Consider the following 14,332-nt stretch of genomic DNA (forward strand, 5'->3'; position numbering starts at 1 on the left):
ATGGGAAATATACTTGCTGATTACTGAAAATTATACCTTTACCTCCAAATATCATTGAATATCAATATTGGGGTATATAATTTGGGAGAATAAGTTTGAATGGCATACAATATAGTCTACACAACTGTACTCTTTTCAGGATCAGCTGCAGATATACTTTATAAACAAACCATAAACTTAATGCATTATAATATCTAAACTGCAAACAATCCATGAATCATAATTACTTTTGATAATTACTGTAAACAAACTAACACTTGGTTAATCATCAAGATTAATTATTTAACCATTATTTTGTTACAATAACAATTATGTACTGTACATAGCAACTTTGTTATATAACTATATATTAGTAGCTAACAAGGTATATTTATCTTAGATAATGTTAAGAAAGTTAGAAATATATAAACTAAATGCAATAAAGCTGAGAGCTTCTTAAAAGAATATTTCTATTAGAAATTATACCTGGTCACATTTAGAAAAAAGGAATCCTGTCCTACCCAAACCTGTCATATTTCAATGAGCAATAGTAACTCAAACTTTCTCAGTTAAAAGAAAGTTAAATCTCAACAAAATATCACACATAGAGTGCACTCTTTGTCACAGAAAAAATAAATGCTGAGCAAATTATCTTTCTGATCTGTCTTGTCAAACTTCAAGAGCATGGTTGATTTAGCTGGATATATCCAACAAAACAGATTTATTCATAATGAACATAAGAATATTTGGAATGATAACTCACCCGCTTTCTTGTTTCATAATCCAGAGGCCCTGCCACATAAATGGCACCAGTCATGTTCTTCACAGCAAAAGCTCCTCCAATATTACCATTGGTAATTTCATATCTTATACGTGAGGCTGTGGAAAGAGAAGAAAAAGGCTTGTTATCTATCCTTAGATGTATCTAAACCATATACTGAATCTATATCTGTGTCATACCGTGGAAAGTATGGCCGCAATATATGTATATTTTTTCTTCTAATTTGTATTTTCAGCTTTAAAGAACTGCAGCCCTAAATAAACATCAGCTAACTTAAAGTTCTCTACTTGCAATGTCCTCAATACATATCAAAAGGCAAAAAGTAACCAAATAAGACAAAACTGTGGAAATGCAAGAGTGTTTTGGCGTAGTACTGACTGCTTTACCTGCTACCTGCTTTAATTACAGAGCAACCCAACAAATAACACCAATTTCTGACATTCCCCCTCTCTCCAATTGGCCACTGACTTGACACAGTAAGTCTATCTTTACTCACTACCAACTGATTTCTCTCTCATTTTCAGCTACTTCTATTGAATTTGGTCAGCTATAGTGTCTCCTGACAAGAAACACTTTGCATTTAGATATATTCATATAATATAATTACATTCATATAATTACCTCAAATGGACTGGTAATTGCATTGTGTAATACACCTCACCAAAAAGCTAGATATCAACTAAATTTTCTTTTTGTCTTATCAAATCTCTCTTAGATTTACTTTACTATATTGTTTTCTCAAATTTGCAAAATTTCAGAATATCTGCACCCCATGTAAATATTTCTATATGCTTTTTTATTGAAATAAAAAAAAAAGTATGGTTTAAGGTCATTACAACAAATACAGTTTGCTATAGAGACCAGCATTCACACAAAATTACTTCTCAGTACGTCAACAGGAGAAAATGAATGTATAAACGGGATTATTTTTACTGACTCTTGTAAATTTATGGCAAATGTGGTGGTTTTAGTCACACTGAGGCATAAAAGCTGGGAAGACTGTCATGCACTCCATTTAAGTTGCAAATGTAAGTAATTACCACCATGGAAAGAAATACTAGAAAAGCAATGAGCCTATGTTTTTTTAAATATTCAAGTTCTTTTCTCTGCACTGAGAGTAAAGAGTCTTAAGAAATAATGTTACCAGGGATAAAAGTTCAGCCATCATGGAGTAATCTTCAAAGCCAACATGTTGAAAAGAACATACCTAACAATTTCAATATTCTTACATACAATATTATCTTTTACTTTGTTTCATTCCTTAGTATATCTTTCCTCTCAATCTATCAAGTCATTTTCATAATTCATATTCAAATACCTTACAATTATATTTTTTTCCCTACCTACTTCCTTCTACAAAGTAATCAGTTTCCATCAGAATTGTTACTTTCTACTTCCACAAAGAGAAGTCCCTTGCACTGCATGGGTAATAACCACATCCCATTTCAATGAATGACAAAATTATCTCCATGACAGGAAAGGCATTTCAAATTAAGATTTTCTGTACACAAAATAATCCCCTTTGAAAACTAACAATAATAATGAAGAGGATAAAGCAGTTCTAGTACCATCATCACCAGCATAATTATAATGCCATTTGCAATAATTGCTTGATGCACAGTTCTAGTGCTGGCGGAGTTCCCAACAAAGTTTAATATTGAAAATGGATGAGAACGATTATACATAGGTGACTTTGGAAGATATCAAGTCATGTACAAAAGAAAGAAAGAAAGCTAGGGAGGGAGGGAGGGAGGGAGGAAGGGAGGGAGGGAGGGAGGGAGGGAGGGAGGGAGGGAGGGAGGGAGGGAGAGAGGGAGGGAGGGGAGAGGAGAGAGGGAGGGAGGGGAGAGGAGAGGAGAGGAGAGGAGGGAGGAGAGAGGGAGAGGGAGAGAGAGAGAGAGAGAGAGAGAGAGAAGAGAGAAGAGAGAGAGAGAGAGAGAAAGAGAGAAGAGAGAAGAGGAGAGAAGAGAGAAAGAGAGAGAGAGAGAGAGAGAGAGAGAGAGAGAGAGAGAGAGAGAGAGAGAAAGAGAGAAAGAGAGAAAGAGAGAGAAAGAGAGAGAAAGAGAGAGAGAGAGAGATAGAGAGAGAGAGAACAAATGACAATTTCTGACTGTTTGAGCAAGCTTGTGGTAACGACTGAGGAAGAGGGAGAGGTAGAGCAAAGCGCATGACTCACATTCGTCGAGATCCTTGGCGGTGACAGTGAGGACCGTGTGTTGAATATCCTCGTTTTCGTCCACTTCGGCCTCGTACAGCGTCTTGTCGAAGAACGGCGGGTTGTCGTTCTTGTCGGCGATTCCGATACGGATGAATTTCGTCACTGAAAAGAACAACAGCATCTTTATACAAAACTGCTTGAAATGTAGTTAAATTATCTAATGATAAAATTACAATTTGACAGAGGAGAGAGAGGAGGGGGAGACGGAAGAGGTAGAGGAAGAAAAAAGAAGAAAATTCAATACCAAATCAACTCATATGTCTCCCCTTTAAGCAAGCCTTCAAGTTCTTCGTATACGCTTTGTATACGTGTTCCCTCTCAGGGGGAATAGAGGGAAGGAGGTCCGACTTCAATGCCTTTAGCAAACAGTCCGAGATTTCTCTTGACTGCTACTAGTTTCCTGAACAAGTAGCAGCCTCAAAATATGAATTCCCATAGTGAACTTTTCAACTTTTCATATAACTGACAAAATTACAACTTTATTGGATAACTTGACGTAGTTCGCGGGCAGCTTGAGAACGGAATAACGTTGGGTAGAGCGGGACTGGAAACGTATGTGTGGGGGTGACGCACGAAAAGGAATATCAACAGAATAACGACTAAACGGAGTCGGAGAACCTGACTAATGAAAGAGCGTTTAAGAGAACGAGAACTGGAATGTAAAAAAAATTCTTCCACACCGTCAAATGAGGAATAATCCCACGGGTACAACGAAGCTAGGGGGAAAAATATGCGTGAGAGGGAGGGAGAGAGAAAGAGGAAGAGGGTAAAAGGGAGGGAAGGAGAGAGAAGTGGGGGGAGGAAGAACAATATGAAAGACATGATGGGATTAGAGAGGTGTGTGTGGGGGGGGGGGAGAAAAAGATGAGGATAGAGCAAAAGAATTCCCTTTAAAAATACATAGAAGGGGGAAATGTAGGGTGTCGGCAGGGAGCGGGACGTGAACAAAAGGAATATTTCGGCCGGGGAGGGGCCTCGCCAGGGCCTCTGCAACAGCAGCATCGCAAGACCCTCACACAGCCTGACCCGTGGGAGTACTTCCGGAACGCAAGACGCAACAGCAAATGCCCCAAGCACTGGCCGTCATTATCATAAAGTCGGTGCCATGAATGTTAGAGTTCCAGCAAAAGTGTTAGTGCCTTCTGTAGCCTCCCCTGCTGTGGCGCGAGTGGCCGTCTCAAGTCTGGAAAATAATAATGTCTCCCCATATTCCCAACACGAGTCTCATCCGCGCTCGCTTTAAGGCTTCCTATAACACACGAGGCACCTCGTTCACCCATACTTCGCCCATCAAGCCTCGCCCTTAGAGGTCATAGTCGCCACCTCTCGCTCTCCTTCCACTGCTCTTATCGGCGCGCTGAACTTGTGCCTTTCTGACATGGAGGCAAGACGGGCGTCACGAGACACATGGGACCTTGATGCTTCGCGACCCGGGGGTCAGTCCGGGTCAGCAGGCATGTAAATCTAGATAAGGTTTAGACCCGTGGTAAAAGGAAGGAAATAGAGAGGCTCCTGATTTATCGACGTTGAGAGGAATAGCAGAAGTAGTGGTGGAATAATGATAACGGCAATGCTAACAGTACAAAGATACTCTTCACACGGATGCAGCAAGCATGGATAAGGTACTAGGATGGATGGATTATCAAATCGCTATGAGGATATGTAATGAAAGCAAAGGCTATTCGGCGATCACGTCGTTCCATTATTTGCTCTAGTGACAAAGTGGGACGTGAAACCCCACGGGACGCAGCGCGAACATCACATCTAATCCCAGTCAAGGCGGGAGGGGAGGGAGGGAGGGAGGGAGGGAGGCAACGCTATCTTTGCGGCCGCAATTAAGAGTCACAGCAAATACCCGAAACTCAAACAACTAGCTGTTTTGACCGGAAAAAGAAAGGAGGCGCGGGCGTGAGAAATGCGAAGGGAAGAATGGGGCGCAATACACGCACACGCTCATTCATCTATTCAATCACACTCATTCCCATTAACCCATAGGCATATACATTCACTCACTCTCAATTTTCTCTTTCTCTTTCTCTCTCTAGTATCAAACAAGAAGAGAAAGGAGAGCAGAAAGACAAAAAGAAAAGAAAAACAGAATTCAAAGGGAAAGTGGAGAGCGCTTGGTAAATCCATTATCTTCAACCAGAGCTCCCAACAAAACAATTCTTAATAGTTGTTTTAACTGGCCTGGCCCGAAAATATTATTGTTCTTCACCCACACAGGGCGGCGAGGGGGAGACCAACGTAAGGTCGGTGCTGCTCATTCTATCTCCACAGCACTGTTTCTATTACCGCTGAATTAATTGTTGTGCTTACACGTTATACCCCCGAAGCAGACACTAACCCGCAGGCACATGCACTAACTCTCAATCTGTCTGTCTGTCTGTCTGTCGGTGTCTGTCTGTCACTCTCCCCCTCCTCCTTTCATCCTATCTCCTCCTTGCCCCCCGGCCCCTCCCTCGCCCCCAAACCTTGAACGGCGGCACGAGGATCGCGGGGCTTTGACGGCGCGGCGAGGCCAACGCTTCCGAGCCAGATGGGCATATCCCCAGTAATTACCACCCAATACTCTGGCGGGGGTATAAAGCCGACGGGGAAAAAACGGTAATTATGCCTTTAATATTTTCCTGTATTAATTTTCAACACATTCTATCTAAGTGCTTTTGGGATATCGCTTTTGATGAGCAGGCAAGCCCCTGGTGGGGATGAGTGGGCGGGAGCGAGGGCGGGTGTAGAGTAAGGGACGGAGGATAGGAGGAGTGAAGGGAGGGGAGGAAGGAGGAAGTGAGGGAGGAGAGCGGAGTGAGGGCGAGGAGGAGAGGAGAGGAGAGGAGTAAGCGAGGTCCTGGTTAATGCAAAGTGGCAGGAAGGGAACGGGACAGCGTGTGGAAGCTAAGGATCACGCGTCCGAAGAAGAAGTATGATAAAAACACTGCATATTTTTCAGGGGATGTAAATAATTCTCCCCCATCCCCAGTCCGCCGGTGCCTGGGCGAAGCGAAGACAAAAAGCAGGCATACCCAGCCTTTCCTGCATTCATTAATTCCGAAAGAATCCGGTTTTCTAAATCTCTTAATCGGACCGACATATCCGGTCGCTATTTAAGCGGCGTTGCAACATCCAATCGCAGCTCAGCGCTCTCAGAATTACACTAAACGGGTTTATAATTCAATTATTATTCTGCATTTGAGCACAACTTAATTATCTTCAACAGTCTGAACGAATCTTGTCTGATAGCATTATATTTTGGAAGGCAGGCTGTCGCGGGGCGTGGCCCAGACGAGGGGCTGCGTGGAGAGAGGGCTCCCTGGCCAGCCCCTGAGCAAGTGGTGCCTCACGCTGTCTCTTGTGCTCTCCAGCCGCCTTCATTTTCACTTCGCTAATTAATTTTTATCTCCGCGGCCCCCAAACACTTCTTGCTGCCGTAAGGAGTCGCGACAGTGGTTTACTTGCCGCCGCATAACTCTTGCCGATGCAGCTGCCAAGTGTCCTTCATGGTTAAGGGGCAGATGATTCTTCTAACTGCTAACCGATGTCGAGTAGAGGAGGAGAGAGAAAGAGAAGAGAAAGATAGAGAGAGAAAAGTAAAAGGGAAAGTCTCACTGAAACTCCTTAACTACGCTACCCGTTTCCCTCCTATTCTCTCCTTTCTTTCATTTGCCTTTCTACCAGTCCTTCTCCACCTTCCCCATCCCTGACCGAAACTGCTCCTGCTGTACACTTAGCATAGCAACCTTTCAATTCAGGCTGCCTGAACTCGTACGGGGAAATTGGTCGCCAGCTAAGAGCGCAGCGAACCTGTGATGCTAAGCCGAGGGAAAGAGAGGGAGCCAACGAACGAATGTTGACTCGCTCTTGCTCGCCCCTGCTTCGCCCTGCCACGCTGCTCTTCCTCCCGCTCCGTTTCCCCTTCCTCTCGCAAAATGCCATTGCTTTCGTCTCCAGCTGCCGCCTGGGCAAAACCTCCCTTTGGCCGCCCTCCCTCTTCAGCCAAGGAGCGCCTCCAGACAATGTATCACACTGCCGTCTCGCGTAATAGGAATTTAGCTTTGAGCAGGACTTTTGCATGTTACAAACCACCGCCAAAGGCATCAGTCCCCGCCACTGTACAGATAAGGAAGGAGAAAAAAAGTAGGCGGAGACTAAGATGACTGAATAAATAGGCAGAGAAAGAGAAACGAAGAGAGCAGAGGGGAGCGTAGGGGAGCAGAAAGGTATACGGAGAAAACGACGCACCGTCCGCAGTAGGGGGACGACACAAACCAACATCATCCCGAGGCCAAAACAAATTATTTCCACTCTGCACTCACAAATTTACCCAAAACTGTTTTGTGTGTGTGGGCGGCGAAGGCACGCCCGCAACAGCGAACAACCCAAAGCACAAAATGAGTAGAACAGGTGATTAAATCGACAAGACGCCCAAGAATGATCCCGCCATTCGCTAAAAGGAGGAAACGTAGACAACATGGTGACGTTGGCGAGGAGTCCGATTTCGATTGCTCGCAAGGGATCGCTCGGCCTTTCTGTGACTCCGCCGCCAGCGCTGTCCCGGTACAGGCCGCCTACGCCCAGGAAAATGACTAATTACAAGGCAATTCTATTAGAAAGTCGCGAATAGCTCAACTCACAAAAGGACGGAATTTCCTCATCTTCATTAACTCGGAGGGATTGGGAGACGGCAAGAGAGAAAGAAGAAAAAGGAGAAGGACGGAAGAACAGAGGAGAAAAGAGGGGATAGAGAAGGAAAGGTGTATGCCTATGTATGTGTACAGTTAGAGTAAATATAGTATGTATGTATACAAAGTGGTAGAATGTAAATGTGAGTGAGTGTACTGTATATAAGGCGAGGGAGAGAGTTGAATAATAATGAATAAAATCAATAATCTCCATCCCCCCAATAAACTCAGCAGACAAGATGATGAATACTGTTAAGTCGCCGTCCCTCCCCCCGGATCGAGACGGAAACTAGACGTTATCTCGGCCGTAGAATCCCCCCCCCCCCCACACACACACTAAAGCAAGAACAAGCCAAGACATGATCGCCTCTCCCTCCGAAACACCGTCAGCCGTCCTCGTTGGGGATACCTGTTACGCCCCTCGCCCCGACACCGCACCCGGGAGAGCCAGCTGCAGCACGCAGAACGGCGAGCGCAAAATGCACTTTAAATCACATTACGCAAACCCAGGTCTTACGATATATTTCATGCACGATTTACACAGCCTTTGTCTACATGGATCTTAGCTTGCGTTCTCCAGAAGGTCGTTTGTTTCGAATAAAATTTTCGAAAACGACCCGATGTATGACACATAGTGCGCATAAATAAATACATGTATAAATGTATTTGTATTTGCATGAGGACGAGAGCGGAGAGAGAGAGAGAGAGAGAGAGAGAGAGAGAGAGAGAGAGAGAGAGAGAGAGAGAGAGAGAGAGAGAGAGAGAGAGAGAGAGAGAGAGAGAGGGAGAGAGAGAGAGAGGAGGAGAGAGAGAGAGAGGGGGGGGGAGAGAGAGAGAGGGGGGGGGGAGGGAAGAATGATATTCTAGAAACATTTCAAAGCTGTAAACCTTGGATAGCGTTCCTCGCCTTAATGGTGCCCATATATGCCAAAACACAAAGACAAGAAAAAAAAAACGAAAAAAAAACCACAACAAATGGAACTTCACAGTCATTATCATCAACTATAGAAGAAATAAAATAACGAGGACTTTCTCTTTAAGCTGCGGCTACATGGGCTCTCAACTTCGCGGAGACGGCCGATGCAGAGAGCGAGGCATGGCACTGAATAACGAAAGGAGGAAATAGAAACTGGGAAAAAGAGATAGATAGTTAAAGAGAGATTGGTAGAAAGATATAAATTGCGAGGGAGTAAGAACGGGAGGAGAGAGAGGTGGAGGGAGGTGATAGAGGAGATAGAGAGGAGAGAGAGAGAGGTGGGGGAGATAAGGAGTGGGGTATGTTAACGAAACCCTACACGCCTCATTGCGTTTGTATTGCCAGTGTGAACACGCGATAAATAACTGAGCGGATTGCAAAAGATAAATGGTTTCCACTAATAGTAGACTATTGGGAAAGGCAATTCGAGTATGTGATGGGAGTCAGTGGAAGGACGGAGGAAGGCAGAGGGAAAGAGAAACAAAGAAAGGAGGGAGAGGCAATGGATGAATCTAAGGGAGCTAGGGAAAGAAAACAAAGAAAAAGAAAGAGAGAGAGAGAGAGAGAGAGAGAGAGAGAGAGAGAGAGAGAGAGAGCGAGAGAGAGAGAGATACACAAAGAGCGCACGCTGCAACCATCGTTTCATGTATATGTGCATAGCTAAAATACAAAATCAGCAATAAAATTAAAATAGGAAGTAAATAAACGAATAAGCGAAAGGAAAGAAATATATATATATACATACACATCCATCATGCATATCCCCTCCATGACACATTCACGTCCCGCAGATGCCCGACTCAATTAGCTTGCAAAAGTTCTCCTCCCCCCCCACCCCCCTAACGAGCCTGAGGAGCAAAAGGACGCCGTGTGCACATAAAGGCGATGCACTCCCCCCCTTCCCCCCTTTCCCCCTTCTCTCTTTTATCTTCCATTCTTCCGACTTTTCACCCTCACTGCCTCCCCTTACAACACACATACAGATGCGCAGGCAAACACACTCACATAGACATACACACGGACGTTTCACCCATCAACGTTTCATAATGGAAGGTAGGAATGCAGGTGAGAGAGGAGACAAGAGAGAAAGAAAGAGAAAGAGAAAGAGAGAGAGAGAGAGAGAGAGTGAGAGCGGGGAGGGGTAGGAAGACAGAGACTTCGAAGAGGACAAGTGATTGATTGAATAGGCTCTTCTCCTCTTGTCTCGTAACTTGCGAATGTTTCAGAGTGTGAGGGGGAGAGAGGGGGGGGGGAGGCAGGGAGGGAGGGAGAAAAGGGGAGAGGGAGAGATGGTCAGAAAATATGAGAAAAAGTAAGAGGAACGAGAAAAACAGACCTGAAAAAAGGAAAAGACAACCTGAAAAGCAGCCATGCAAAGCGAAAGGAAGAATGTCCGTATTCTTGAAGTGGAAGTGCTGCTCCTTCTAAGGGCGCTTCGAATATATCACGGGGTCAATGGGCAGAAAATAGATAATTGATGTCTATAGGTGGCTGTAGCCAAAGGCTTTATTGTTTCCCGGACAGGGGGGGGGGGTGAGGATAAATACACACATAAATATATAAATATATGAATATAAATATATTATATATATACATACACACACACACACACACACACACACACACTATATATATTATATATATATTATATATATATATATATATATATATATATATATATATATATATATATATATATATATATATATATATGTATATGTTTGTCTGTGTGTGTGTGTAACCGGAATCATAAAACGGAAAATCTAACAGAGTAAAAGGGAGAGGGATGAGGCTGGGCGGAGAGGGAAGGGGAGTCGGAGGAGGCGGGTCATTATGAACTACAGAACCCTCGCCAATGTTGCAAGGACAATTTAACAGTTCAGACATGTACCGGGTCACAATGTACGCGCCCAAAATTAATTTCCCCACGCGAGGAAAAACAATTAAAATGATCGCGGTCGCCATTAAAATATCTGACTTTTTTTTCGGGGGCGGCCGGAAAATCACGAGGATGCAGCGGCAGCAGCGGCATCAGCAGCAGCAATAGCAGCGCGTCCGCCGCATCGCCGACCGGCATAATATTAGCCGCCACAGCCTCGCCTCCCCGTAACGCCCCTTGGCCCTCATCCTCCTCGCTTCTCCGCCGCGGGTCTTATCACCCGGAACAATCCCACACGTGAGAGTAGATTTCCCTGTTGCAAAGAGCAAAGACGACGACCATTTCCCCTCCCGTCTCCCTCCATGCCCTCGCCCCCTTCCACTCTTCCTTCCCTCCACCTCGCCATTCTTTTCTTTCGCCTCTCCCCCTTCCTCTTCCTCCTCCTCCTCCTCCTCCTCCTCTTGTCCATTACCGGTGATGTTGGTCCATATCAACGCTGGTGCCGCCTACGAAAATACAGCGTTGTTTTCTTTATTTTACTAGAAAGGAGAGGAAGCTGCGTAGATGGCGGGGGGGGGGGGGTTAACACAACGATAGTGTTTCTCTTCCTCCCTCCTCCTCGTCGTCTTCGTCGGCGGATCTCGCTTCCCCTCCCTCATTCTCTCTCCCCGGAAGACGCATGGCCCACTCAACGTCTCGCGGACACAATTACCAGCTTTCCTCAGACATACTGCGGAAAAAGCGAGACAGGAGATAGTACTGCTCCGCCTCCTAGGAGCTGAGCGGACGGCAGGGGCGGCGACGACGTGAGGGGGGGGGGGGCGACGAGGGGAGGGGGTGGGTGGGTTGGGATCTCCGCTCTGAGACCTGCATCCAATGAAATCGTTGCAACCATCACGATAACTCACGAGGGGTTCGATCCAGCCTCATAACGTCAACTCCGAATAGATAGAAATAAACATAGCAACCGAAAATGATCCGGTACCGCACAAGGCACCCCCCCCCTCCGAAGCCAGGCCAATGCGTAAAAATAGGAAGAAAATCCTCCAATATCACTCCCGTAACAAGTCCAGGAAACTTGGATGTGCTGACTCAACCTTGGCTCAGCTGCAACGTTAAGAAGAGCGCGCGGTGGCCAGACGCCCTCGTCGACATTAGGCTCCCATGAGCAAGATCAACAGTGATTCGGAAGGGTTGGCCTCAGACGTTGTCCCCGGAACCGCCGCCTCCTATCTCAGGTTCCCTTGCAAGTAGGCGCATGGTTGAGGAGGAGGAAGCATCCCGGGGCGCCTGGCTGGATCAGGCGGGATCAGCACAGACGGCGATTCCGGAAACTCAATGTCGCACGCGATTACTTGTTCAATATTCATGGATATTAACTAGTGCCGATCTGACTGATTCTTCTGAAAATGGTCGGAGTTTGTCGGCGCCCTCCGTAGACAAAGGAAGCCCGGAGGCTGTAAACTAAATATAGATAATCGCCACGTACCAAACGTTAGGGAAAATGAACCTTATGATGGCGCCTGTTGTTCACCACGACCAAGAATGTGGCGGAGAGGAGAGCAACAACGAGCTCTGGTATGTAGTCTGAAGGAACGTGATGGCGCGGAATGTGCACGAACTGTACTGTTCTAAATTTGCTGTGGTCCAATAGGAGTTCCCAAACGAATGCACGCTTGGTGCACATTACGACCGCCTGGATACTTGCACACATGGTATAAAACAGGATTTACTTTTTCCACGATGATTCACGCATATAACACCTGGACGTCGTTTGAGAGGACGCCAGGCTTCTCGGTGGATGTGTTCGACAAACAACAAAATACGAATGAAGGCAACAATTTTAGGTGCCCGACAAACAAAACACCAATAGAAGCAACGGCGTCCTGACGGGACCACATCTATGAATAAGCGATGGTGTCCCGGCCGGCGAGGGAACCCGGCTGGGGGGGCGGCTCCGGTGGCAGGTGATAATTGGCAGACTGTGGGCGCCGCCTCAAATACATATATGCATATGCGTGCCGACACCTTCCTGGAGTGCAAAAAAGAAAAAATAAGAAAAGAAAAGAAAAAAAACGTGAAAAAGAAAAAAAGAGCAAGAGTCAATAAAATAGCTCGCTGTGGACGCTCTCCGCCTTATCTTTAGTATTAGTGTAATGGCCGCCGCTTTAAATATGCAGAATCAACGGAATAAAAATACTATTATGTCTACATAGGAAATTTATGCGCGAGAATGGGTTAAAGGAGGTAGTGCGAGGGAAGGATAAACAGGGAACGGGGGACATAAGAAAGAGGGACTTTTTCGATTCCATTTTACGATTTTTTTCCTCACAGGTTTAAGAAAGAATGGACGAGGTGAGAGTGAGACATAGAGGGTCGGGTAAGGGTAAGGGTGGGGGCATCTCACGAGGCGCGGCCGCAATATGTGGTCTCGCTTCTCTACCCAGCACGTTTCTCGAGGCTCATTCTCATCACGCTGACCCGGTACTCACGACACTCCGAAATGGACAGAGAAAAGAAATAAAGAAGAGGAAAGAGAGGGGAAGTGTGAGAGAGAGGGAGAGGAAGTGAGAGGGGGAGAGGAAGTGAGAGAGGGTGAGGAAGTGAGAGAGTGAGACCCGGTACTCACGACACTCCGAAATGGACAGAGAAAAGAGAAAGAGAAATAGGGAAGAGGAAAGAGAAGAGAGAGAGGGAGAGGAAGTGAGAGAATGAGACCCGGTACTCACGACACTCCGAAATGGACAAAGAAAAGAGAAAGAGAAATAAAGAAGAGGAAAGAGAGATGAAGTGTAAGAGAGAGGGAGAGGAAGTGAGAGAGTGAGAAAGGAAGTGTGTGTGTGTGTGTGTGTGTGTGTGTGTGTGTGTGTGTGTGTGTGTGTGTGTGTGAGAGAGAGAGAGAGAGAGAGAGAGAGAGAGAGAGAGAGAGAGAGAGAGAGAGAGAGAGAGAGATATTAATGCAAAAGTTCAACGTGTCCAATCCAGCATTAGGGTATGCTTGCAGGTTAAGGGCACTTGGCGACCTGCCCTTGATAACCAAGAACCCCGAGTCGAGTCGGGGCTACTGCACTATAATCTTCATTCTCTCTTTCCCAGAGCCACGTGGCGAGGATCGTTGTGTACACACGCCTCAATTATTCCGTCCAAGGCGAGAATTAATTCGAGCTGGGAACAATTTCCGTGCAAGTTGCAAGAATAGTCACAACCTTGCGTTCATAGTGTCCCCCCCCCCCTCCCAGCATATCCTGCCTCCCCCCCCTCCCCTGCAGGTCCTACTTGTGGCAGTGGCGTCGTCGCGCTGATGACACAGCTTTCATCCGCTCATACATTTATCCACGGATGGGCGGACGCGCCTGATCATCTCCCCGCCCCTCCCCCTCCTTCCGCCATCTTTGTTATATTACAGCTTCTAAACTTTAAAAAAAGCTTCCGAAGAAGTTCAGACTGGCCGTGATGGCGCCAAGTGAGGCAAGAGCAGGAAAATTGTGAGTGTAAACTTCATCGTTCTTGACAGCCTGTCACTCTATTCACTTAATAGTTCTTACCTTCCGACGGTTACCCTGTCAGCTTCGGATTAGTCTCCGAGTCGGGTTATTTGTCGTCTTCGCGTTGCACACTTTTCTGACCCGAACGGCCTACTGCTTAACCCCGCCATTAGCTACAATGGCACGTTGCAAGGGAGTCATTCTCCAAAGCGTCACACCGTCCCAAGGGCGTTCTAACACGGTATTCTGTCCGACTGCCACCCCTTCCTTCCCATGGCGGTTGAAGTCCTTTCCTCCGCCCGGTGTTACATTTTCCTCTTCTGTGTAAGTCGGTT

The 14,332-nt window shown here is 46.0% G+C and overlaps 1 protein-coding gene across 13 annotated transcripts in view; it reads right to left on the reverse strand.

The window, feature by feature from the left end:
- Nucleotides 1–14,332, reverse strand: part of CadN (neural cadherin) — a 304,767-nt gene that overhangs the window by 13,283 nt on the left and 277,152 nt on the right. For all 13 annotated transcript variants that reach the window (XM_086536983.1, XM_086536982.1, XM_086536978.1 and 10 more), the window contains 2 exons: nucleotides 2,937–3,080; nucleotides 743–858 (listed from right to left, as the gene is read on the reverse strand). In XM_086536983.1, the coding sequence (XP_086393109.1) occupies nucleotides 743–858; nucleotides 2,937–3,080 (260 nt within the window). The remainder of the gene's footprint in view (nucleotides 1–742; nucleotides 859–2,936; nucleotides 3,081–14,332) is intronic.

This window comes from Penaeus japonicus, unplaced genomic scaffold (assembly GCF_977035675.1).
Source record: "Penaeus japonicus unplaced genomic scaffold, GWHDUDI00000001_assembly GWHDUDI00000005, whole genome shotgun sequence".
NCBI classification, from domain to species: domain Eukaryota; kingdom Metazoa; phylum Arthropoda; class Malacostraca; order Decapoda; family Penaeidae; genus Penaeus; species Penaeus japonicus.